The sequence below is a fragment of the Limulus polyphemus genome, unplaced genomic scaffold, assembly GCF_000517525.1.
Source record: "Limulus polyphemus unplaced genomic scaffold, Limulus_polyphemus-2.1.2 Scaffold3, whole genome shotgun sequence".
NCBI classification, from domain to species: domain Eukaryota; kingdom Metazoa; phylum Arthropoda; class Merostomata; order Xiphosura; family Limulidae; genus Limulus; species Limulus polyphemus.
The window spans coordinates 901,923-921,046 of record NW_013665613.1 but is presented as its reverse complement, the minus strand read 5'-3'; the positions used below and the strand labels follow the sequence as shown (position 1 = coordinate 921,046).

The following is a 19,124-nucleotide window of genomic DNA, read 5'->3' as shown; positions in this document are numbered from 1 at the left end:
GCGTTGCTGAATTATGGAAAATCCGTTATTAAAAGCAAAATTAAAAAAGATTGATTAGTTGAACTTTTATGCTGATCGTTAAAATAATTCAAAGAACACCGCAGTTCTCCTAAAACGATATCTATTTTCCGAGCTTTGGTCTCAACATTGTTGTATATGGGATCGCCTTACTAAGAAAAAGCAGAATCACTACACAAAATCAGGGTAAGAACTTTGGAATATACTGCAGAAAGTTTGGTGTATACCAATGCTTATTAATGCAAGACATACAATGCAAGGGAAGCCAAACGAAATAATAGTCCAAATTATTTTAATTATTAGGTGCTGATGATAGAACACTAGCAACAACTTCATAGTTTTAGTACCCAATTTATGGAAATTAGACAAACGAAACATAAATTAGTCTCCATTTCAGAAAAGAGCTCCCTGTCTTATAGTTCACATTTATTTTTTTATTTTGCTTTCTGTTTATCAACTTAACTGGAAAGATTTTTTCATTATTGCACTGAAAAAGTTTATATTACGTGTATATATTCAAATAAAATATTATACAAAATTATAACACGTAACCTTTGTTGTTGTTTTTGAGATGTCTATGGAGTATATAAATGTATTTCCAATAATATTACTTATATTACATGTATCGTTCATTGCTATTATGTATGTTACATTATTTCTTTGATTTGGAAATGCTGAAATTAGCATAAATCGTCGTTAGAGTATTTACAAAATTTCTAAAATATTTCATTAATGCTTGTCATACAAGTTCAACCCTTACTTGTGTTTTATTATCATAAAAATACGGTTTTAATGTGTATGTGCCTTTATTCATACTCGTAGTTGTGTTGTTGTGTTTTTTTCATGTAGTATCTGTCTTACGGAATGAAAAAAATACTTAAGAAATAATTATTTTTTGTTGGATGTGAAAATTATTTACGTAGGTAATAAGATATTTTAATTGTTAAGAGTTAAGAGATTTAGAAGAAGAAAACATATTTCAACATATTTAAAACGTAAAAAACATACAACACACTTTTACTTCTTTAGAATCGCATAAGCAAACTCAGTTTAAATATATAATCGTTTTCTAGCTCTTATGCTTCAAGCACGGAAGGTGTTGCGCTAGTGATATAAAGCAATTTCGATTATTAAACTTTCTAAAATAAAAGGTGATTTAGAGAGACTTTCTAGTCCTGAATTTGGTAGTTGAATAAAAACTATACCTCAATTTCAGTATACGACTCCTACAATGGTAAACCATTCAAATATTAATCTATACATTTAATATGTATTTGATGAAGCGACTTGTTTGTAGTTATGCACAAAGCTACACAACCACGGGTATCGAATCCAGGTTTCTAGTGTTGTAAGTTCGCTGACATACCGCTGTGCAACTGGGGGGCATGAAGCGACTTTAACTTAGTTTAATAATTAGATACATTTAGCTACAAATATATTAAAAGCCTTAAACAAGAGCTAATATCTTAGAATAATTGAGCTTTCATCCTTGAGAAAAAACAAAACAAAAACTTCAGAGTAATTTTTGCCACAAAATGTTTATTTACTTAGAGGATCCATTCACACTAGCCCATTTTGATTTTTTATCGTTTCAGAAATGGATGAAATCCAATAAGTTAATGCTAAAAAGTTATTGGAATGTTAGGAAATAACAGGCTTGAAAGTATGACGAAACAGCATTTAATTATACTATGAGTTGTTGGGGTATTTTTGAGACTTCTCAGACTGAACGGCTTCAAAATTTTCCAGATCGATCAATTTACCTCTATAATATCTAATATATCTCAAAAAGCATTTTCTTAATATTTTTGTTTGTTTGTTTGTAATTAAACACAAACTACACAATGGACTATCTGTGTTCTGCTCACCACGGGTATCGAACCCCTGTTTTTAGCGTTGGAAGTCCGCAAATATACCGCTGTCCCACTGGGAAGCTTTTTATATATTTCAGTTGTTGAGGTTATCCTTATCTTTATGGTAGTAACTATAATAATTTGTTTCCGAAAATCTACAACAAACAAAGTTTAGTTGAAATGACTGCTATAATAGAATTCCTTTGTTCAACACAGAACCCTCAAGTCAGATGTATAGAACCAAAAACTTCGCTTTCAAATGTTAGATCATAGTTAAACCCTAGATCTAGAGAATATACGTAGTATACGTAATTTTTTTAATCTAGTTGATACAGCTGCGGACTGATCACATAGCGCGAGCGCATAAGCAGTCGTGCACCTGCACGTGATATGAGAGCGGGTTGTTACTTGGCAACTCACAGAGCATGTTCGTAATCATAGAATATGGTTACTAGTGCATTGTTAGCTCGTTAGTAGTGTTGAAAAATTGTTATTGCTATTACCAAGGTTATAAATAAAACTAAAAAAACACTTTTAGCCAAGGTTGTGTAATTCAGTCATGTGGATTTAGATTTGCATAAGGTGAAGGCAAGAGAGAGCTATACCTTTCCAACAACGTTAGTTAGTCAGTCAGATTGACAAATTTGTGGTTTTTTGAAATTTTTGTTCTTACTCTACTGACTTTATCAAGTGCTTTGGTTTATTGTTACACTGCAGTTGGTTTGTTTACTACTCAACAGTGTGTATAAAGGGCTTATAAAGTTTTGTTTACGTGTGTTTGTAGTGTGTTTGATATTTTAATTTGTATTGCAGATATTGCACATCTGGCCCATTCCAACTATAAGTACTACCATACTTATGATAAGTATAGATACTTCTATGAGAAGTATTTATACTTGTATAAAATGAATTGGTTACTTTAGCAAAACCGTTCTTGATCGTAGCAATGCCATTTGTATGAATGAAACCATGTTAATATTACTAATGGAAAATATTATTCGCACACAATTATACATTTAGATAGACGTTACCCCAATCTATATAATAGCGTTCAATTGTAATATATATGTATATATAAATGTGTGTGTGTATGTTTTCATGACTTGTGAGTTTCTTCCGTGATTTTTGATAAAACAACTTTAAATTTCAACATCTATAGAATAAAAAAAAGCAAAAATTTCGAAAAAATCGTGAGAAAGTCTCATAAATAGAGCATTAAATTGGTCTTAGGAGCTCTCTTACTTGATTAAACCGACTTATATGAAAATTAGTATCAACATGTAAAGAACCACTCAAAGCAACAGTCTTAATTCAGAGTTTGCTAAGTCGTAAAATAGAGATAAAATATGGTTCAAAGATATGTTAGAGGCGTGTCAATAGCAGATTCACAATTTTGCAAGAACATTCGTAAGAAATGTAAAGAATTGCATATAATAAGTATCTTCGTTTAGGTTTTCGGAATTTCGATGTTAATGTCTTCAAATGAGGGTTCAAAAAGTTTTACAAGGCTCTCAAGATTGGCTAGACAGATTTACCTGAAAAGAAATTGGGAAGACTATGTAAGTTGGCGTTCAAAATAATGTATTCATGTTTAACATAGTTGACGCTGTTTCCATAACTTTTCATGCGTACTCTACAATTTTGTCAATGCTTAAGCATTTCTTCTCAAAATACTTCAGATTTTCCTAATCGTCTTTGTATATAATTCAAAGTTAATAAGAGATTCAAGTACAAAATAATTTTGTCTTAGACATAGATTACATCAATAGATTAATTAACAGTAACTGCTGTGCATTCTTAACTTCATACTCTAATACATTTTAAGTTATTTATTTCTCAATTTTGTAGAAGGCAGATTTACATTAGCATTGTTCTATTTAAATTTCTAAACAGCTACACAACATTGATATAAATCATTGTATTCAAATTATCCTTAAAGTTCATTATGTAAGAGGTTATTCCTTGAGCTTCGAGTGTTTGAAAATAATGCTTTTGTTTTCTGAAAATGTGTAACAAATAATCATAATTTCAACATGTATAAGGTCTAGCTTCTTAATTTAGTTTGAAACCGGAACTAAAATATCTCTTAAAGTTATAAATTAACACACACATACACACACACACACACATATATATATATATCCAGTATATTTCAGATTTTTATATTTCAGTTAAAATATTCTGCATAATCATTCTTAGAATAAAATAGAAATAACAAAGACCTCTTGATGTATCTGAATTTGTTTTATCAAACTCATGTCAAAACATTATATTTTAATTTATTTGGAAATTACATCATATTTTCATGTTTTATTATATTATTATTATTACAATAATTTCAACAAATACAATCTCATAGTTATAAAATGACTAATGCTGATTTAATAATAGAAAGTTTACATAAATACTTTTTAATTTTTTTTTTTAAATTACAGTTATGTTTCAAAATATTTGAGCTTGGCATGGTTCTTGAATTTTAAGGAGCGGTTGAGGTTTTTCTTCAGTGGAATGCCTACAAACCAATCATAGCATTCACGGGTCAAGGTAATATTTTGGAATGCATACAAGACAATCATAGCACCCACGGAAACATGAAACGAGTAACAATAAAAATTGATTGCTGATAATAAACAACACAGACAGATTGCTAATCCTCAAATTTATTAGTAATCTTCAGAGAATTGTTCAGTAATATTTAGTATTCTTGATTTCATAACACTATGATCTGTGTTATCTGAGGTATAAGTTCCATGAATTTACAGAAGTTTGGGCTGTTTTATAGATTTATCTTTGTAGTGTATATTGTTCTTTATGATAGATATACCTCACATGCAAATTATATAGTAAATCTAGATTTATGGTATTGGATCTGAATTCTTATTCCAAATTTTCTTAGCTGAGTATACTAAAAATGAATGAAGTAGATATAAAAATTCAAACTATTTTCTGATGTTTAGTTCAGCGATATATGAGCCTACACAACTGAGATTTTGAAAAGAGGTGAAACTCTCTTTTGCGATCCACTTTGGAATTTCAATCAAAAGATCAGAGGCCTGGCATGGCCTGGTGGTTAGGCTACTCGACTCGTAATCTGATGATCGCGGTTTCGAATCCTAGTTGCCGTGGTGGCGTTATAATGTGACGGTCAATTCCACTATTCGTTGGTAAAAGAATAGTGCAAGAGTGGGTGGTTTTGACAAGCTGCCTTCCCTCTAGGCTGTCACTGCTAAATTAGGAATGGCTAGTGCAGGTAGCCCTCATGTAACTTTGCGTAAAATTTAAACCAATTGAAATATAATGGGAAAAGTATGTAAATGTGAAAGGTGTTAAAGAGGACATCGACATGTTTTTTTTTGCTTCAAAGCCAAGTGATTTCTTTAATCGGGGCCTTAAGAACCTGATTGTAAGATGTAAAAGCATCATCAAGAATGGAGACTATTTATTTGATAAAAGTTGTTCGGGTTTTTTTCATCTAAAAGAAGGCGACATTAATTTCTTGACGACCTAACACATAAGATCAGCTATAATTCAAAGCTATTCAACTTAATATACTAGTTGCTTCCTTTATCACGTTAATGGCTTATCATTTATTTTTTAATTATAATTTTTCCAGGTTATGTCCTTATGTAATTACTTTGGAATCAGTATTTTTTTCTTTTACCTTTCTTAGCTGATGTTTTTTTTTAAATCTAGTATAGCTTTTCAACAATGGCTCGATTACAGATTACATGAACTACTGTGGTACAAATGTATCTATAAACTTACTAAATCTAGTAGCTTTGCCGTAAGTGTGTCGTGTCTGGCAAGTCCATCTTGTCATATACAGTTTTGATTTTACTAAATCTAATAACACAGTCTCCTGGTAACGCAATTCTAAGCTTGAAGGCTTATGACATTAAAATTCGGACGTGATCTCCGCAGCAGACAGGAAAAAAAATAGTTCTTTATATAGCTTTGCGCTAAAATAAACAATTTATTAACTTATTTTATACACATGATTTAAACTTTTTTTTTCATGATATTTGAATTTTCAATATTAGCATGTTTACCCAACGAAAGCTCTCGGGTTTAGGGTTTTCTTTTTTTTTATCAACAGCTTTTTAATAATATTAACTTATTCAAGACAAGTGTCGAACAAATACACAGTAAAAATGCTGAGGAAATTTTTGGAATGCCTTGCTTGATATAGTTATATTTACTGAACCTTTAAATATTATATTTGCAGTATCTTTTGCTGTATGCAGAGTAAATTATTCTTAGGTTTTAGTGGTTTAAAATTGGTTTACACCCGAATGTTCTCCATCACATGCATTTAACTTCATCTCTTACATAATAATTGGAACATACTTATAAAAGTCTAGAAAAAAACGAAAGTCCGCAAGACAGAATCATTTGATGATACTTTCACTAAACAAATTAAAATCCCAAAGTGGGTTTTTACATAAACAATTCAGTAATTCTTAAATCGTAAATGAGCTATGTCTAGTATAAAATTTTGTGTAGTAATACAGTATTTTTTAATAAATGTGCTTCACTAACTAGTTTCATCTAACTTTTATAGGGCCTGATATATTTTATTAACGAGCACTTTTATTTCTATCATGAATACTTTGAGGTTATGCAAGATTATGCTCAGGAGAAACACTGACGTCACTCTTGGACTCGTAAATGGAGCAATAGGTAATGTGTATTCTGTTAAGTATAGCATAGATTAAGCCAGTGTCATTGTTAGCATAAATATAAAGTTTAGTGATGGTCATGAACGCTTTTGTTATCCAATGCCAGGTTCCAATTGCGAGTGCATGTGCCAATACCATACAGAAGTCACAAGGATTAACTCTTCACAATATTGTTATAGATATTGGTAACACAATCTTTACCTGTAACCATAGCTATGTGGCAATGTCTAGAGTCACTAGTCTGTCTTGTCTGTACTTGATAAACATTGATTCTCATTCTATGAAAGCATTGAATTCTGCTGTGGAATATGTTTATTTTCGGCAGAAATTTCGACCCCTGCTCCCATAATTAAATTCCTTCAAGAAGAGTATCAAAGCTGTTCCTGACAGACAATTGTGTGCAACAAAATTAGCGTTGGTAATTCAGCAGCAATCTGGTAATCATGCAGCAAAATTGTCAACTGTTTTACCAATAGTAACGAATTGTCAAGCTATGCCAATAGCATACTACGATGCATTCTATGTAACAAAACTGTGTTTAACAAACTTATTAAAGACTCAAATGAATCAATTAAACAGTTGACCAAAAACTATGAAAGTGTTGATCAAACAGCTTCAGATGCATTAGTATTTGTAATGAGCTTGATGACCCACTTGATACACACTGTCGAAAAGATTCTTGTGCACCATTATAATAGACTGTCTTCTTTGATAAACCATTGTGTTACTACAGCAACTTTGTGCACTAAGTGTAAAAAAAATTATTGCTGTATACAAGGGACAAATAGTCATGAATATTTATTTCTGATGCTCAAAAGAGCATAAGAATGAATGACTTCGTTAACTTGATTACGGGTATTATCACGTTGATGAGGAATGGCAGAGACAAGCTTGTATTTTACTAGGTCTGAGGTTTGTTTGTCCATTTAAACGCGTATCAGGTGGCTCAGACGTCATTCTAACTCATCAGATGCTCTATCTTTAAGGTGCATTAGAGGTGATGGAAATTGCCTTTTTTGAGCTATGTCATATACTAACTAGCTCTAAAGGGCAGCATTTTGAAGTTAGAAATGCAATAGTTGCTCACATGCTAAGCATACCTGAACTACTTAAAACTACTTACCAAAACTACTTAAATCGATACAACAGTGGCTACGACAATGTTAGGCAATATCTTTCACAGAGTCAGATGGCTGTTGATGGAACATGGGGCACTGATTTTGAGATGTCTGTTTTAGATCATCTTTTGAATACAGTGGTGTACTCTTAGAAACGTGGAGAGTATTGAGTTGCGTGTTTCCTTCATGAAATTGACAGGACCATACCAGAAACATACATTGCAAGTCAATGTACATGTATTACACACGTGTCCACTTTGATGTAGTTATCAGAGTATATGCACAATGAACATGCAGTGCAATCATTTGCATGGTCTTCTTTGTCTTGTTGGTGCTATTTTTGGCAACATTGTTTCAGTGCATGTGTGATAAACTAATTTTACTAGTGAATTCTATTTGGTGTACAATATTGTGAGATAGCAACTTCTATTTTTTAGGCTTTTTGTGTTTATCATTCATTTATCATTTCCTTCTATAGTTTAGTTTAACTATGAATTTTTAGTTGCATTATAACGCTAATTCACCTTCTATGTAATCATTTGTATTTTGAGTAAATTTGTGTGTATGATGCAACTGACACCAGCTTCCCTAGCAGTGACGTACAGATACTATTAATATAGTATAAGATTATGTAAAAGTACAAAGCAACACAATGGGCTGTTTGTGCTCTGCCCGCTACGGGTATCGTAAGCCGGTTTCTAGCGTTGTAAGCCGCAGACATACCGCTGTACCACTGGGGGGCAGGAAAGAAAGTCACGAGATAGTTAGTGAACGATATAGTTTGTGAATTATTGCTGTTTATCACTCGATATTGTTATTAATATTGAAAATAATTTTTGGAATATTGTGTTGCTGTATTATTTTTGGAATTCAGTTCTTTTCTTTCTGGTTATTTTTCCTGATTCCATTATTTGAAATAATATTGATATTTATGATATATTGTTCATCAACATTAGTGCCATGTCCTGGCCAGGCACATGTTTATCAACTGTGTTTTGGTAAGTGTTTAATTTATTTCTAAGTATTGTTATAATTGAATAAGCTGCTTTTTTTTTTGTTGAACCCTGCTTGTAGTGGCGTGTTTATTTTAGACCGTTACAATATGAGATAAATTGTAGTTTTTCACAGAAAAAAATATGATATCGAAACCAAAAATAGCTTGACTGTAAAAAAAGATATCGTGACCAAGAAAAAAGTTATTTGTTATACAAACAACAACTAAAATAATTGTTATCAGAATGCGGCCAAGGCAATCTATATTATTCGATAAATAGTTTCAAATTGCTTGATAAAAAATTAAACTTTATAATTGGTTTAAAATCATTTAATTATCATACTGGTCAATTTTGTTAACGATACCATTATGAGCTACTTGTCATTTGGCCGCTTTTTATTACGATTTTATGTATGTTATTATTAACAAATAAGCCGCCAAATGTCAGTAACTGTTTTATTTTACCCAACTCTTCTGTTCTCAGTTTTAATAAAATTTGATTAATTAGCGTTTTTACATAGTATATTTAGTTTTCATCCCCGGGCGTACATGTAAATCTTAAAGTTTAACGGTTTATTGAAGATTTTGATCTGATTTTAAAGGTTGTTGTTGTTGTTAAGCACAAAGCTACACAAAGGGTTATCTGTGCTATGCCCACCCCGGGTATATAAAACCGGTTTCTAGCAGTATAAATCCGCAGACATACCGCAGTGCTCCTGGGGGGGCTTGATTTTAAGAATCAATAATAAATAAAAAAGATTTAGAAATTGTTTAATTTTCAAAATGTAACAGCCCTTCATTATGTAATCATACCAATAAACGATTAAATTAACGTACGTACCTGTTTAATTTCTTTACTATTGGACTTGCTCTTAATACACGTGAGTTTCCTACATTTTCTGCTAAATTAAACACTTTTGAATTTCAAAAATGACAATTAAATTTGATCATAATTTATTACATACATTGATAACAAAGTTATTTTTTACTGTTAAATCGCAAGCAAATAATTCCTGACTAAAATGTAAGATATGATGGCAATCTTTACATTCACTAAATCGATTGTTAAACTTTAAGGTGCAACAATATAGAGATGCATTATGTCAGCCTGCATAGCAGCTCCCCCCCACCCCAGTGACACAGCGATATTTCTGCGGAATTGCAACACTAGAATTCGGGTTTTGATACCCGTGGTTGGCAGAGCACAGATAGTCCATTGTGTAACTTTGTGCTTAATTACAAACAAAAACGTTTAAGTTTTTAAACCCGCGTCTTTCAGTTTTTATTTAACATAATACCGAAAGATATAAAGATATTAAAATCAGACTAACCATGCAGTTTCGTTACTGAAGAAACACCTCAGACTTCATTAACTTGTTGAATTTGTTAAAAATTAAAGTGGAATATTATGTTTTGGTTGCTACATTTTATTAAAAAAAAAACGAATATGCCAAAACTAATGTGCCACTTCTAATTGGTTAGCTTGACAGTCGCAAAAAAAGATTTTGACTTGAAAACAGGAGAAAAGTGAATACATATAAAGTTCCTTCTATACTACACTAACAGATATATGAAACTCATTGGATAATATGTTAATCGAGCTGGGATAGTGAGCACTGATATAGCCCGAAACTATAGTTCTCTGATGATTGTGGTATGGATTGTTATCCAAAACCAGTAAATATGCTGTATATTACTAAAATTATGTATTACTTGCAATTTTGTTCATTACTTTTCTTCACAGCCCTTACTGAAGTTACCCGAGTCGTTACTTAATGCAAAGGCATTCCATATGATTGCAATTGTAGAGAGCCTATACTCAAGTTCAAACTAAACATTTTTCGTAATTTTATTTCTTTGTAGTAGCTTCTGATTTGTGGTGGAACTAGTAGAGTTACAAGTATATTTATTGCAACATTCACCGAAATCTAATCAGAAATAATTTTGAAATTGATTGAAAATGTTTTAATTTTTTATTTATCATGAAATAATTTTTCTAGGCTCATGAAAACTAATGTTTTCACAACAACTTCGAAATAAATTAAAAATTAAAGAATTAACATGTGAGTTTTATTATGATTCAATCACATGAGAATAGTCTGATTTCAAAACAAAATAAACAGCAATAAATCTGAGTGATGTTTACACAGTTTCAAACATCTTGATAATTTTGACTTTTGGTCTACCTATTTGTAGAATGGATTTTGATTTCCAACATATTATACTGATTATTCCTTCTTATTATGTTTGAACACATATCATATTTATGGAGTTGATTCTATGAAAAGGTTTAACTGCGACACACTTAATAACAGTTATAATAAGTATGGAAGTAGCTAGGCCTACATATTCTAAAGCAGAATGTACCGCGGAAGGTCTAATTTTCATGTTTCTTGTTATAATAATTTATATTTAGGTAATAAGTTGGATTAACATTCATAATAATGTCTAACTACAGCTATTATATTTTATCTACATTTGAATGAATCGCTCTCTATAACTTATGAATACATAATTAGCTTATATTATACGTTTAACTGTACAAACGACATAGCATTATAACTTTCACAGACTGAAAGTTCAATATTATTACGTTTAACATCGAACTAATATTCTCATTTTAAAGCTGCTTTCATATAATTTTAATTTTATATAGATCTGCACCTCATCCATGAATACCAGGATTCTGATTGGGTACGTAAGATAATTACTGCTACTTTCGTAAAAATAAAATCGGAATCTGACTGGCCATGACTAGTTAATCGTACGGAAAAAACAAACCATACACGGGTGTATACACAGAAGTTACATGTTTATCCTTTATTTCCAGAAACAAGAGTTCTTGTAATAAACACAAGCTATGGCAATTCAAGAGCTGTATTTAGAATCATGCCAGCGAAACGTTTATGTGAATAACTTAATAAATCATCTCATCCATCCAGACAAATGTTTACGTATAATATTTATTATAATTTGTTGTCAGTGAAACGTTTATATCGAAAATTTACCAAAGCATTTGGGCCACCCACGAATTTTTTATATACATAACTTCTTCAACCATGTGGTTCATGAATGAGTACATGTAATTTGCACGTGATAGCCCTATGAGTTATGTCATATTTCAGGAGCGAGAGGTGTGTATAACCTGTCTCTGAGAAGCAATCAATATATAGGTATGGTCGATGATGTCTATGAGGTTACGGTTAGAATTATTTTATTATTATAGTCCTATATTTATATATATATATACTCGTGCATTATTGATTGCGTGATCGATTGCGTCTGAGTGCATAAAGTTTTTCCCGTTCTGTCTGGTGAGAAAGATTGAAGTAATGTTATTTTTTTTCAGTTGATAAATCAGAAAGTTTATCTTGAAGCCGGCTAGAAATTATGTACACAAATTGAATACAGTTTCTGGATACGGGCATCGTCATACAATCACAGTCTAATAATTCAAGATAAGAGTTGTCTTTCCTTTATCCCAGATTGATCAAACTAATACCTTGAGTTAGGGTGAATACTGTATATCCTTACCTTGCAAATAACGTAAATCTTACACTGGAAATAGTAAAGTAAGTAGTGGCAGGAAAAAATAGTAGTCAAGATACTTTACGTTAATCATTGATATAACTTTATTTGAAGTGGATTTGGCTAGCTTATGAATAATAAACTAAACGTATACAATAATTTACCAGCACAATAAATGTATGTGTTAGTAATATAAAGAAATATGAGGATTTCAAAACATGTAGTGTCTAAAGACATAAAATCATGGCATAACCGATACTATGGTCGTTTTTTTATATTTTGATCTGACTACTCCCATAAGTTATTAATGTTAATTTTTGCCAAGAATATAAATTTGACTTGTTTTTAGTAATAGTAAATATAAAGATAACACCTAATGTGAGGAACGTTGTGTGGCATTGTATAATGAATTTAAATATAACTTACAACAATGATATTATTTTTTTTTAAAGAGTTAAGTGAGAAAAATTTGTAAAATAATCTAAATTATATAAGTAAATATAAATTTGCATTATTGAGAGGTAAAGAAATCGAAGTTGAAAAAGTTGCAGCTTAAGACGAAACATTAATTAATTTCATCTCAATCGCTTACTAAGTAAGGATGACATTTTTTACATGTTATGCTTTCTGGTGTCTTCCAAATTCAAGCTCTCTGTAGATGGTTATCTACAGATCCTGGAGACACGTGTAAATTAGTTTCACTTGAACAGAGTCTGAAAGAGTATGTGAACACCCCTTCCAAAGAGAAATATGTATACAGCAAAATTTTTAATCGACGTTGAAACAAGGGACAAAATCGACAGCTGTTTTAATAAGAAAAATGGTACAAGAAATTAGAGACACAGCAGTCCTGTTCGACCACATATTTGACAATTTTTTAATGCTGCTTCAATGCATTTTTTACTTCAATGTTCCCTTGAAAACTAGGCTTGAGGCATTAATCGGCTTAAGGAAAGCTGCACGAGTGTTTGTTTGTTTTTGAATTTCGCGCAAAGCTACACGAGGGCTATATGCACTAGCCATCCCTAATTTAGCAGTGTAAGACTAGAGGGAAGGCAGCTAGTCATCACCACCCACCGCCTACTCTTGGACTACTCTTTTACCAACGAATAGTGAGATTGACCGTCACTTTATAACGCCCTCACGGCTGAAAGGGCAAGAATGTTTGATGTGCACGAGTGAATGATACATTGGTCATATATACACCGAAAAAGTTTAGTATCATGAAAATTTCGACATAAGACCATTTTTAAAAAACAGGCAAGCAGATATACTATTCACTTGTATAACTGTAAAAATAGTTTTCCGTATAAATGGGTCGAAATCAATCGGAAAAAAAATGCGTAAGTGATCTTCCATATGTGTTAGAGGTGTACAGAGACGTTTTTGAGCTTCAAAGAAACTGTTTTTAGTACAGTTACTGTAACTGATCTTGAAATTTCAACACATTTAATTTAAAGTAATTTCGGTAAAACGTTAGCTTAATATTATTCTCATGAATGAAAAGTGAAAAAGATGTTAAAGTTAGCGTCAATCCTTGCTCTTAAACGTAAACGTTTACGGATGTTTACTTAAGTATGTGTCATTAAAGTGTTAAGGTTTTTTATTTGTTTATAATTCTGAACTTGCCTCTAAACGTCGCGGTGAGTCAATTTATAACCAGTTTTTTATAGTAGCCTATCGTAAATATATAGTTTTCACCGCTCTATGGTATCTTGAAGTACAGATAATAACATAAACATATAGTTACATCAAAACTGACCTTATAAGTCACCTCGAGACCTTGAAGAACAGGCCGTCGTACAGATGAACATTTTCATTAGAGCTTTAAATGGAATTATCATAAAATGGGTTTGCTTATTTGCTTCCTCTAAGACAATTGGATAATAATGTTATCATACGTGTTCTTGGAACGTTTTTTCGTTTTCCTTACGTTTCATTGAATAAATGAAATCCGACAACTTGGGGATCAAACAAAATATTCTTGTACCTTAATAGACTTTGATAAAAAACAAAAAAACAAGGAAAAGTAATATAAAGTCGGCTTTTAATAAGATCTGTTCACTGTTTCTTTGTATAAAATATGCAAAGTGTTATGACAACTGTTAGTGCCATAGAAGCGTGACTAAACTACTCAGATGCTTTTTTCTAACTTTATTAAGAATAACATGTTGTATGTTAAAGCACATACTGCTCTGGAATCACCATTAATAATCTAAAGGCATCTGTGTAAGGATAGATATCCTGAGGAAATAGGAAATCGAGAAATTAAATATATTATTAACACCTGTCGTACGAGAAAATTGGATAACATTTCATACCAGGAACACCAAAAATCAATCTCGTAATTCGATTGCGGAAATGATACTAAGTATTATTGAAATGATACTGCTTTTTTAAGAGCACAATATTAATCATAGATGAAGATATAGTTACATAAAGATTGATGTTTCAAATAATATTAGTTATATATTAGGAATGTTAGATAACTAGCACTCTAATTTTACATCAATAAAAAATTTCGTCATTTTGTAGGGAGAATTTTGATTGTACTTCAATTATATTTGTATTTAACTCTGGTTTCTTTGTTATCTTTTACATTTTGTTTTCTTATGTTAAGCAATAACTGGTGTGCATCATTGGGTAAGAAAATAAAGTATATTTTCTTTAGTACTGAAATTCCGAAGGCAATTATACGACATGCTTTACCAACAGAATTAAATAATTCACTTTCACATGATTTTCGACTTCTCGTCAAAGAAGCATCTATTACGAAAACGTCTCTGATGTCATATACATTTTTTGCATACTTTTAGGACGTATTCATTTTTTTTACACCACCTCCATCATCACTATCTTCAATTAAGGCCAAAACGTCATTATAAATAAAATCCATATTGTCATTTTTTTATCATGTTCAATTTCATCATTGATATTCACAATATTCTTATTGTTATTTGTCCGTGCCCTTTTTTTCCTACCGTTTGTTGCATTATTAATACTTGCCAATACACATGTTGGCTGCTTTCCCTCACATCTCCGGCTCAGTTTGGCAGAAATTTATATCCATCACATTCACAACCACAAAGAGAGCATGGTAACCATTTTTAACATCTAGGCCTTTTATATTTGCAAGACAAAGGTCCCATTTTGAATTAATATTGCATCTTTTTTCACAGTCTTTCAAGCAGTCGTCAGCAATTTCGATCCATCGATTTGGAGCAGCTAGTGGTCCACCAAAGCTAAAAATATGCTAATGTAAATTGTCGTCTTTTTGGTCAATGATGTTGCTCAAAAAAGAAAACAGAAAACCTATTATTGCAATGGGTAAATGTCTTTCTCACCAGCATGAGATTTCGTAATTTACAGATACGGGTAATGTTAAAAGATAACTGAAAATGATAAGTAATTCTAACCCATTATTAATAAAAAGTTGTCTTAAAATAAAACCTTAAATGAAAGGATAATGCCCGTTCTTTAGATAACATAACTTCTTGTTTTCAATACATATATCTATTAGTGTTTGTGTGTGTATGGCTACTGTGGGAAAAGAATAAATTTGTTCAAGTCGCATACAAGCAAGAAGAGACTAGCTAGTAAACATAAATACTTCAGTATAAGTATAACTAACTTGTAGATCCAGAGTTTCAGTTTATTTTACAATGGTCTCTCAGGCGAAACATATCATTTGTTAGTTACCATAAACAAACTGGAAACCCATAATTTGACACGGCGTTTGGAAAAATGTTACCCATAATTTTTCCGCGTTGTCCAAATGCTAAACAATTCTCTGGATTATTAGGAGTAAATAATACATATCCGCATAACCTTCCAAACTATCAGCCGCTCCACAAACAATCAGTTTCTTGAGAGAACGTCAAATCAAAAATACATATAAACACGCCTCTTTTTATAATATATACACAAGTTGTTCCTCATTTAACTATAACAGTCACTTTTGTGACGCAATAGCATTGTATCTCTATCAAGCATCTATCAAATTGGCCACAAAACGATAGATAGCATATTAAACACTGTACTTATCTCAATGATTCATATAAAGATGCAATACAGTAGGAACAAATGATACTAACTATCAGGTCATATATACCGCATAGAAAAATAAATATGTAGTAAATTTATCACCCTACTAAAAGTTTCAGACTGTTCGACAAAACGTTAACTAATTCGATATATAAAGAAATAATTTGTCCTCATCTTTAATCATGTTGACAATTATCAGTCACATAATTTTATATATTAATCCCCTTTCTTGAAAGATTTCACTTGGATGATTAGAATCTTTTAGGTAATTTTAGAGATTCAACGCAATGAATAAATAATATGAAATATATGAGAAGGTAGAAGTGCCATAAACCATAGAGACAAACAAATAGTCATAACAACCTTTCAATCATTTACAATGCTATCTTCAGGGCAATTTTTGTACGAGAAGATCGTACGATTAATTTATTACTGCTTCTCGGAAACGTTTCTACATAACAATATAACACAAACTAACATAATAATGTTATAAATAATAACACAATTTTTTTTGAAATGCCTCAAGACTCCTAAAAGTCCAAGCAACCGCTTGACTAACCATCAATGTGTTCATTTTTATTTTATTTCAATTCAGTTTGTATACATTTAGGGAGACGTTTTGACTTGCCTGTATTAAACGTCACTTAATGTTACATAATAAACCCAAAAAGCACTAAACACCATTAAACTTCTGACTATTTGAAATCAAATTCAGCAGATCTGCAAAAAACAAAATTATGCACAATGTATCTGAAAATAATACATTATCTTCCTTTTAAATACAAAAAGGTCGTTTCGGATTTTATAGCTTCCTGTAATCAATAGAATGTTCATCATATGTTGATTAAAAATTGCTGTTTGTACAAATATTTTAGCCACGTACTTGTTGAACATAACATGATTTTGCTATCTGTGTTATTTGATTCGTTTACTTTTAATACTTTTCCAGTTATAGATATATGTCAGTGAAATACTTCTATTGTATCCAATATAAATTAGATATTAAAATCAGAGTTAAAACTTTCTCTTGATTATTATAATTATAATTAACTGGACAAACGAAAATATTTCTGATCATGGAAGACGAAAGGAGAGAGTGGATAGGCGTTCTAAAGTATTCCTGTGTATGTGATTTTTCAAAGCTAGAAAATAACTCAATAACAGACTGCTCAAAATATTCAAACCAAAGTAGATGCTGAAATGTGCGGATAAACTGCAATGCAACTAAAAGGGGCTGTAATTTTACAACTGCAAAACAGGGATAAACATAATGATATTTTACAAATATATATGGAAGTCTAGTTAATTAAACATTCAACGTTATTAAACGCATCAATAATCATTTCTAGTCGTGCAAGATGAAAAATCACAGTATAAGTTACTAAGAAATAAAAATAGAAAACTTACTAAGACTGTCAAACTTTCTGATAATAATGTCTACAAAAGTATTCTGAGGAACATTGTGACCTCTCCGAACTGGCATTTTACAGCAGCATTAGTTATTTGCTAACCTATGTAAACATAATGCAATACGCCGGATTCAAACAGTCTAAGGCTGGGATCAGTACTGGCAAGGATGTACGTCTTCCCCATCTTTCAATAATGGGCCCTCTGGTCTCTCGTAGTTCCTTCCTCGGTTAAATGTACCCAACTCAATCGATGAGAAAACGCAGCAGCTGATTTATTCCTCTTGTGATTATGTTTTACGTGTCCTTGAGCTCCGATTCTAACGCTTCCGTAGCTTCTTTACACATAGTAAGTAGTTTTGTTCTGTATCATGACATCTTTCTCCTCGTTCTTCACGTACATCGCATCAATCCACGAAGTATTGTGATAACAGTCCCTTGCTAACTCCCACAGTGTGTATCTGAAGTAAACTGAGACAAGAAGGGATCAGAGCAGACGCCAGAGACTACACGGCCGCGTCTTTCTTGCCAAGCAGCTTAAGCTTGTAACTTTGGAATACTATTATTTATCATTAAAGGCAGTTTTGTTTTCTTAGTGTATGATATATTGACTTTCAATATTTTTTTCAAACTATAACACCAAACAACTACTACATTATAATTACTAAGAAATATAATAATATAGAAAGAAATGCGAGTTGCTTAAGCTTTCAACATTTTAGAATTCGTGAATATGAATTAATATACAATATGCGAATGAGCCGTTGTTATAATGTGCTAATCATTGAATAGATTTTTATCAAGCAATAAATATCTCAAGTTATTTTGAATATACTGTCATACTGCAGGATCTAGGCCAAATTTTATTGTAGCTTTAGTGTATGATAGCACACATTTACAGATGATTCATGGCAGATATGTTTTTCTTTTCGATATTTCGAATGGTGACTAAAAGATAAGATTTTTTGATTCTCTTTTTCTGTCAAATTTTACATGAGCTAGAATAAATTGTTTGATAACGTTTTCCTGGAACACAGAGGTTAAAAAGCCATTTACAAGAATCTAGCACGGTCTTTTTAAAACATCCACGTTGTAAACACATATATTAATAATTTATTTTTCTTTTTTATCAGCTATTTATTATACTTTTGTAGTTATTTGTATTCATTTATTTTGTAAAACTTAGCAGTAAGTTTACGGTCTTTCAATGCTAAATTACAGGGTTTTCGATTCTGCGCGGTGGACATATCGCAGATAGCCCAATCTGTAGCTTTGCTGTAAAACAAACATCTCTTTAGGAAAGCGTGTACAATATTCTACAGTATATTCATCATATAAGTAATAGTATTTATGTACATTTACCACAAAATTCAAAACCATTATCTAATTGTTTTACTGTTTATTTATTATATTTTTTACTATTCTGATTCTTCTTCTCTTCTTTTAAAATTCTTCAATGAGCTACAATTTTTTTATGCTTCCTT

The 19,124-nt window shown here is 31.4% G+C and overlaps 1 protein-coding gene across 3 annotated transcripts in view; it reads right to left on the bottom strand.

Moving 5' to 3' along the window:
- Positions 1-17,827, bottom strand: part of LOC106468929 (potassium voltage-gated channel subfamily H member 6-like) — a 173,038-nt gene extending 155,211 nt beyond the window's left edge. For all 3 annotated transcript variants that reach the window (XR_002612854.1, XM_022397938.1, XM_022398013.1), the window contains exon 1: positions 17,642-17,827. Coding sequence is in view for 2 of the 3 variants with exons in the window: in XM_022397938.1 (XP_022253646.1) it covers positions 17,642-17,717 (76 nt within the window). In the remaining variant the exon portion in view is untranslated. The remainder of the gene's footprint in view (positions 1-17,641) is intronic.
- Positions 17,828-19,124: the final 1,297 nt, after the last annotated feature.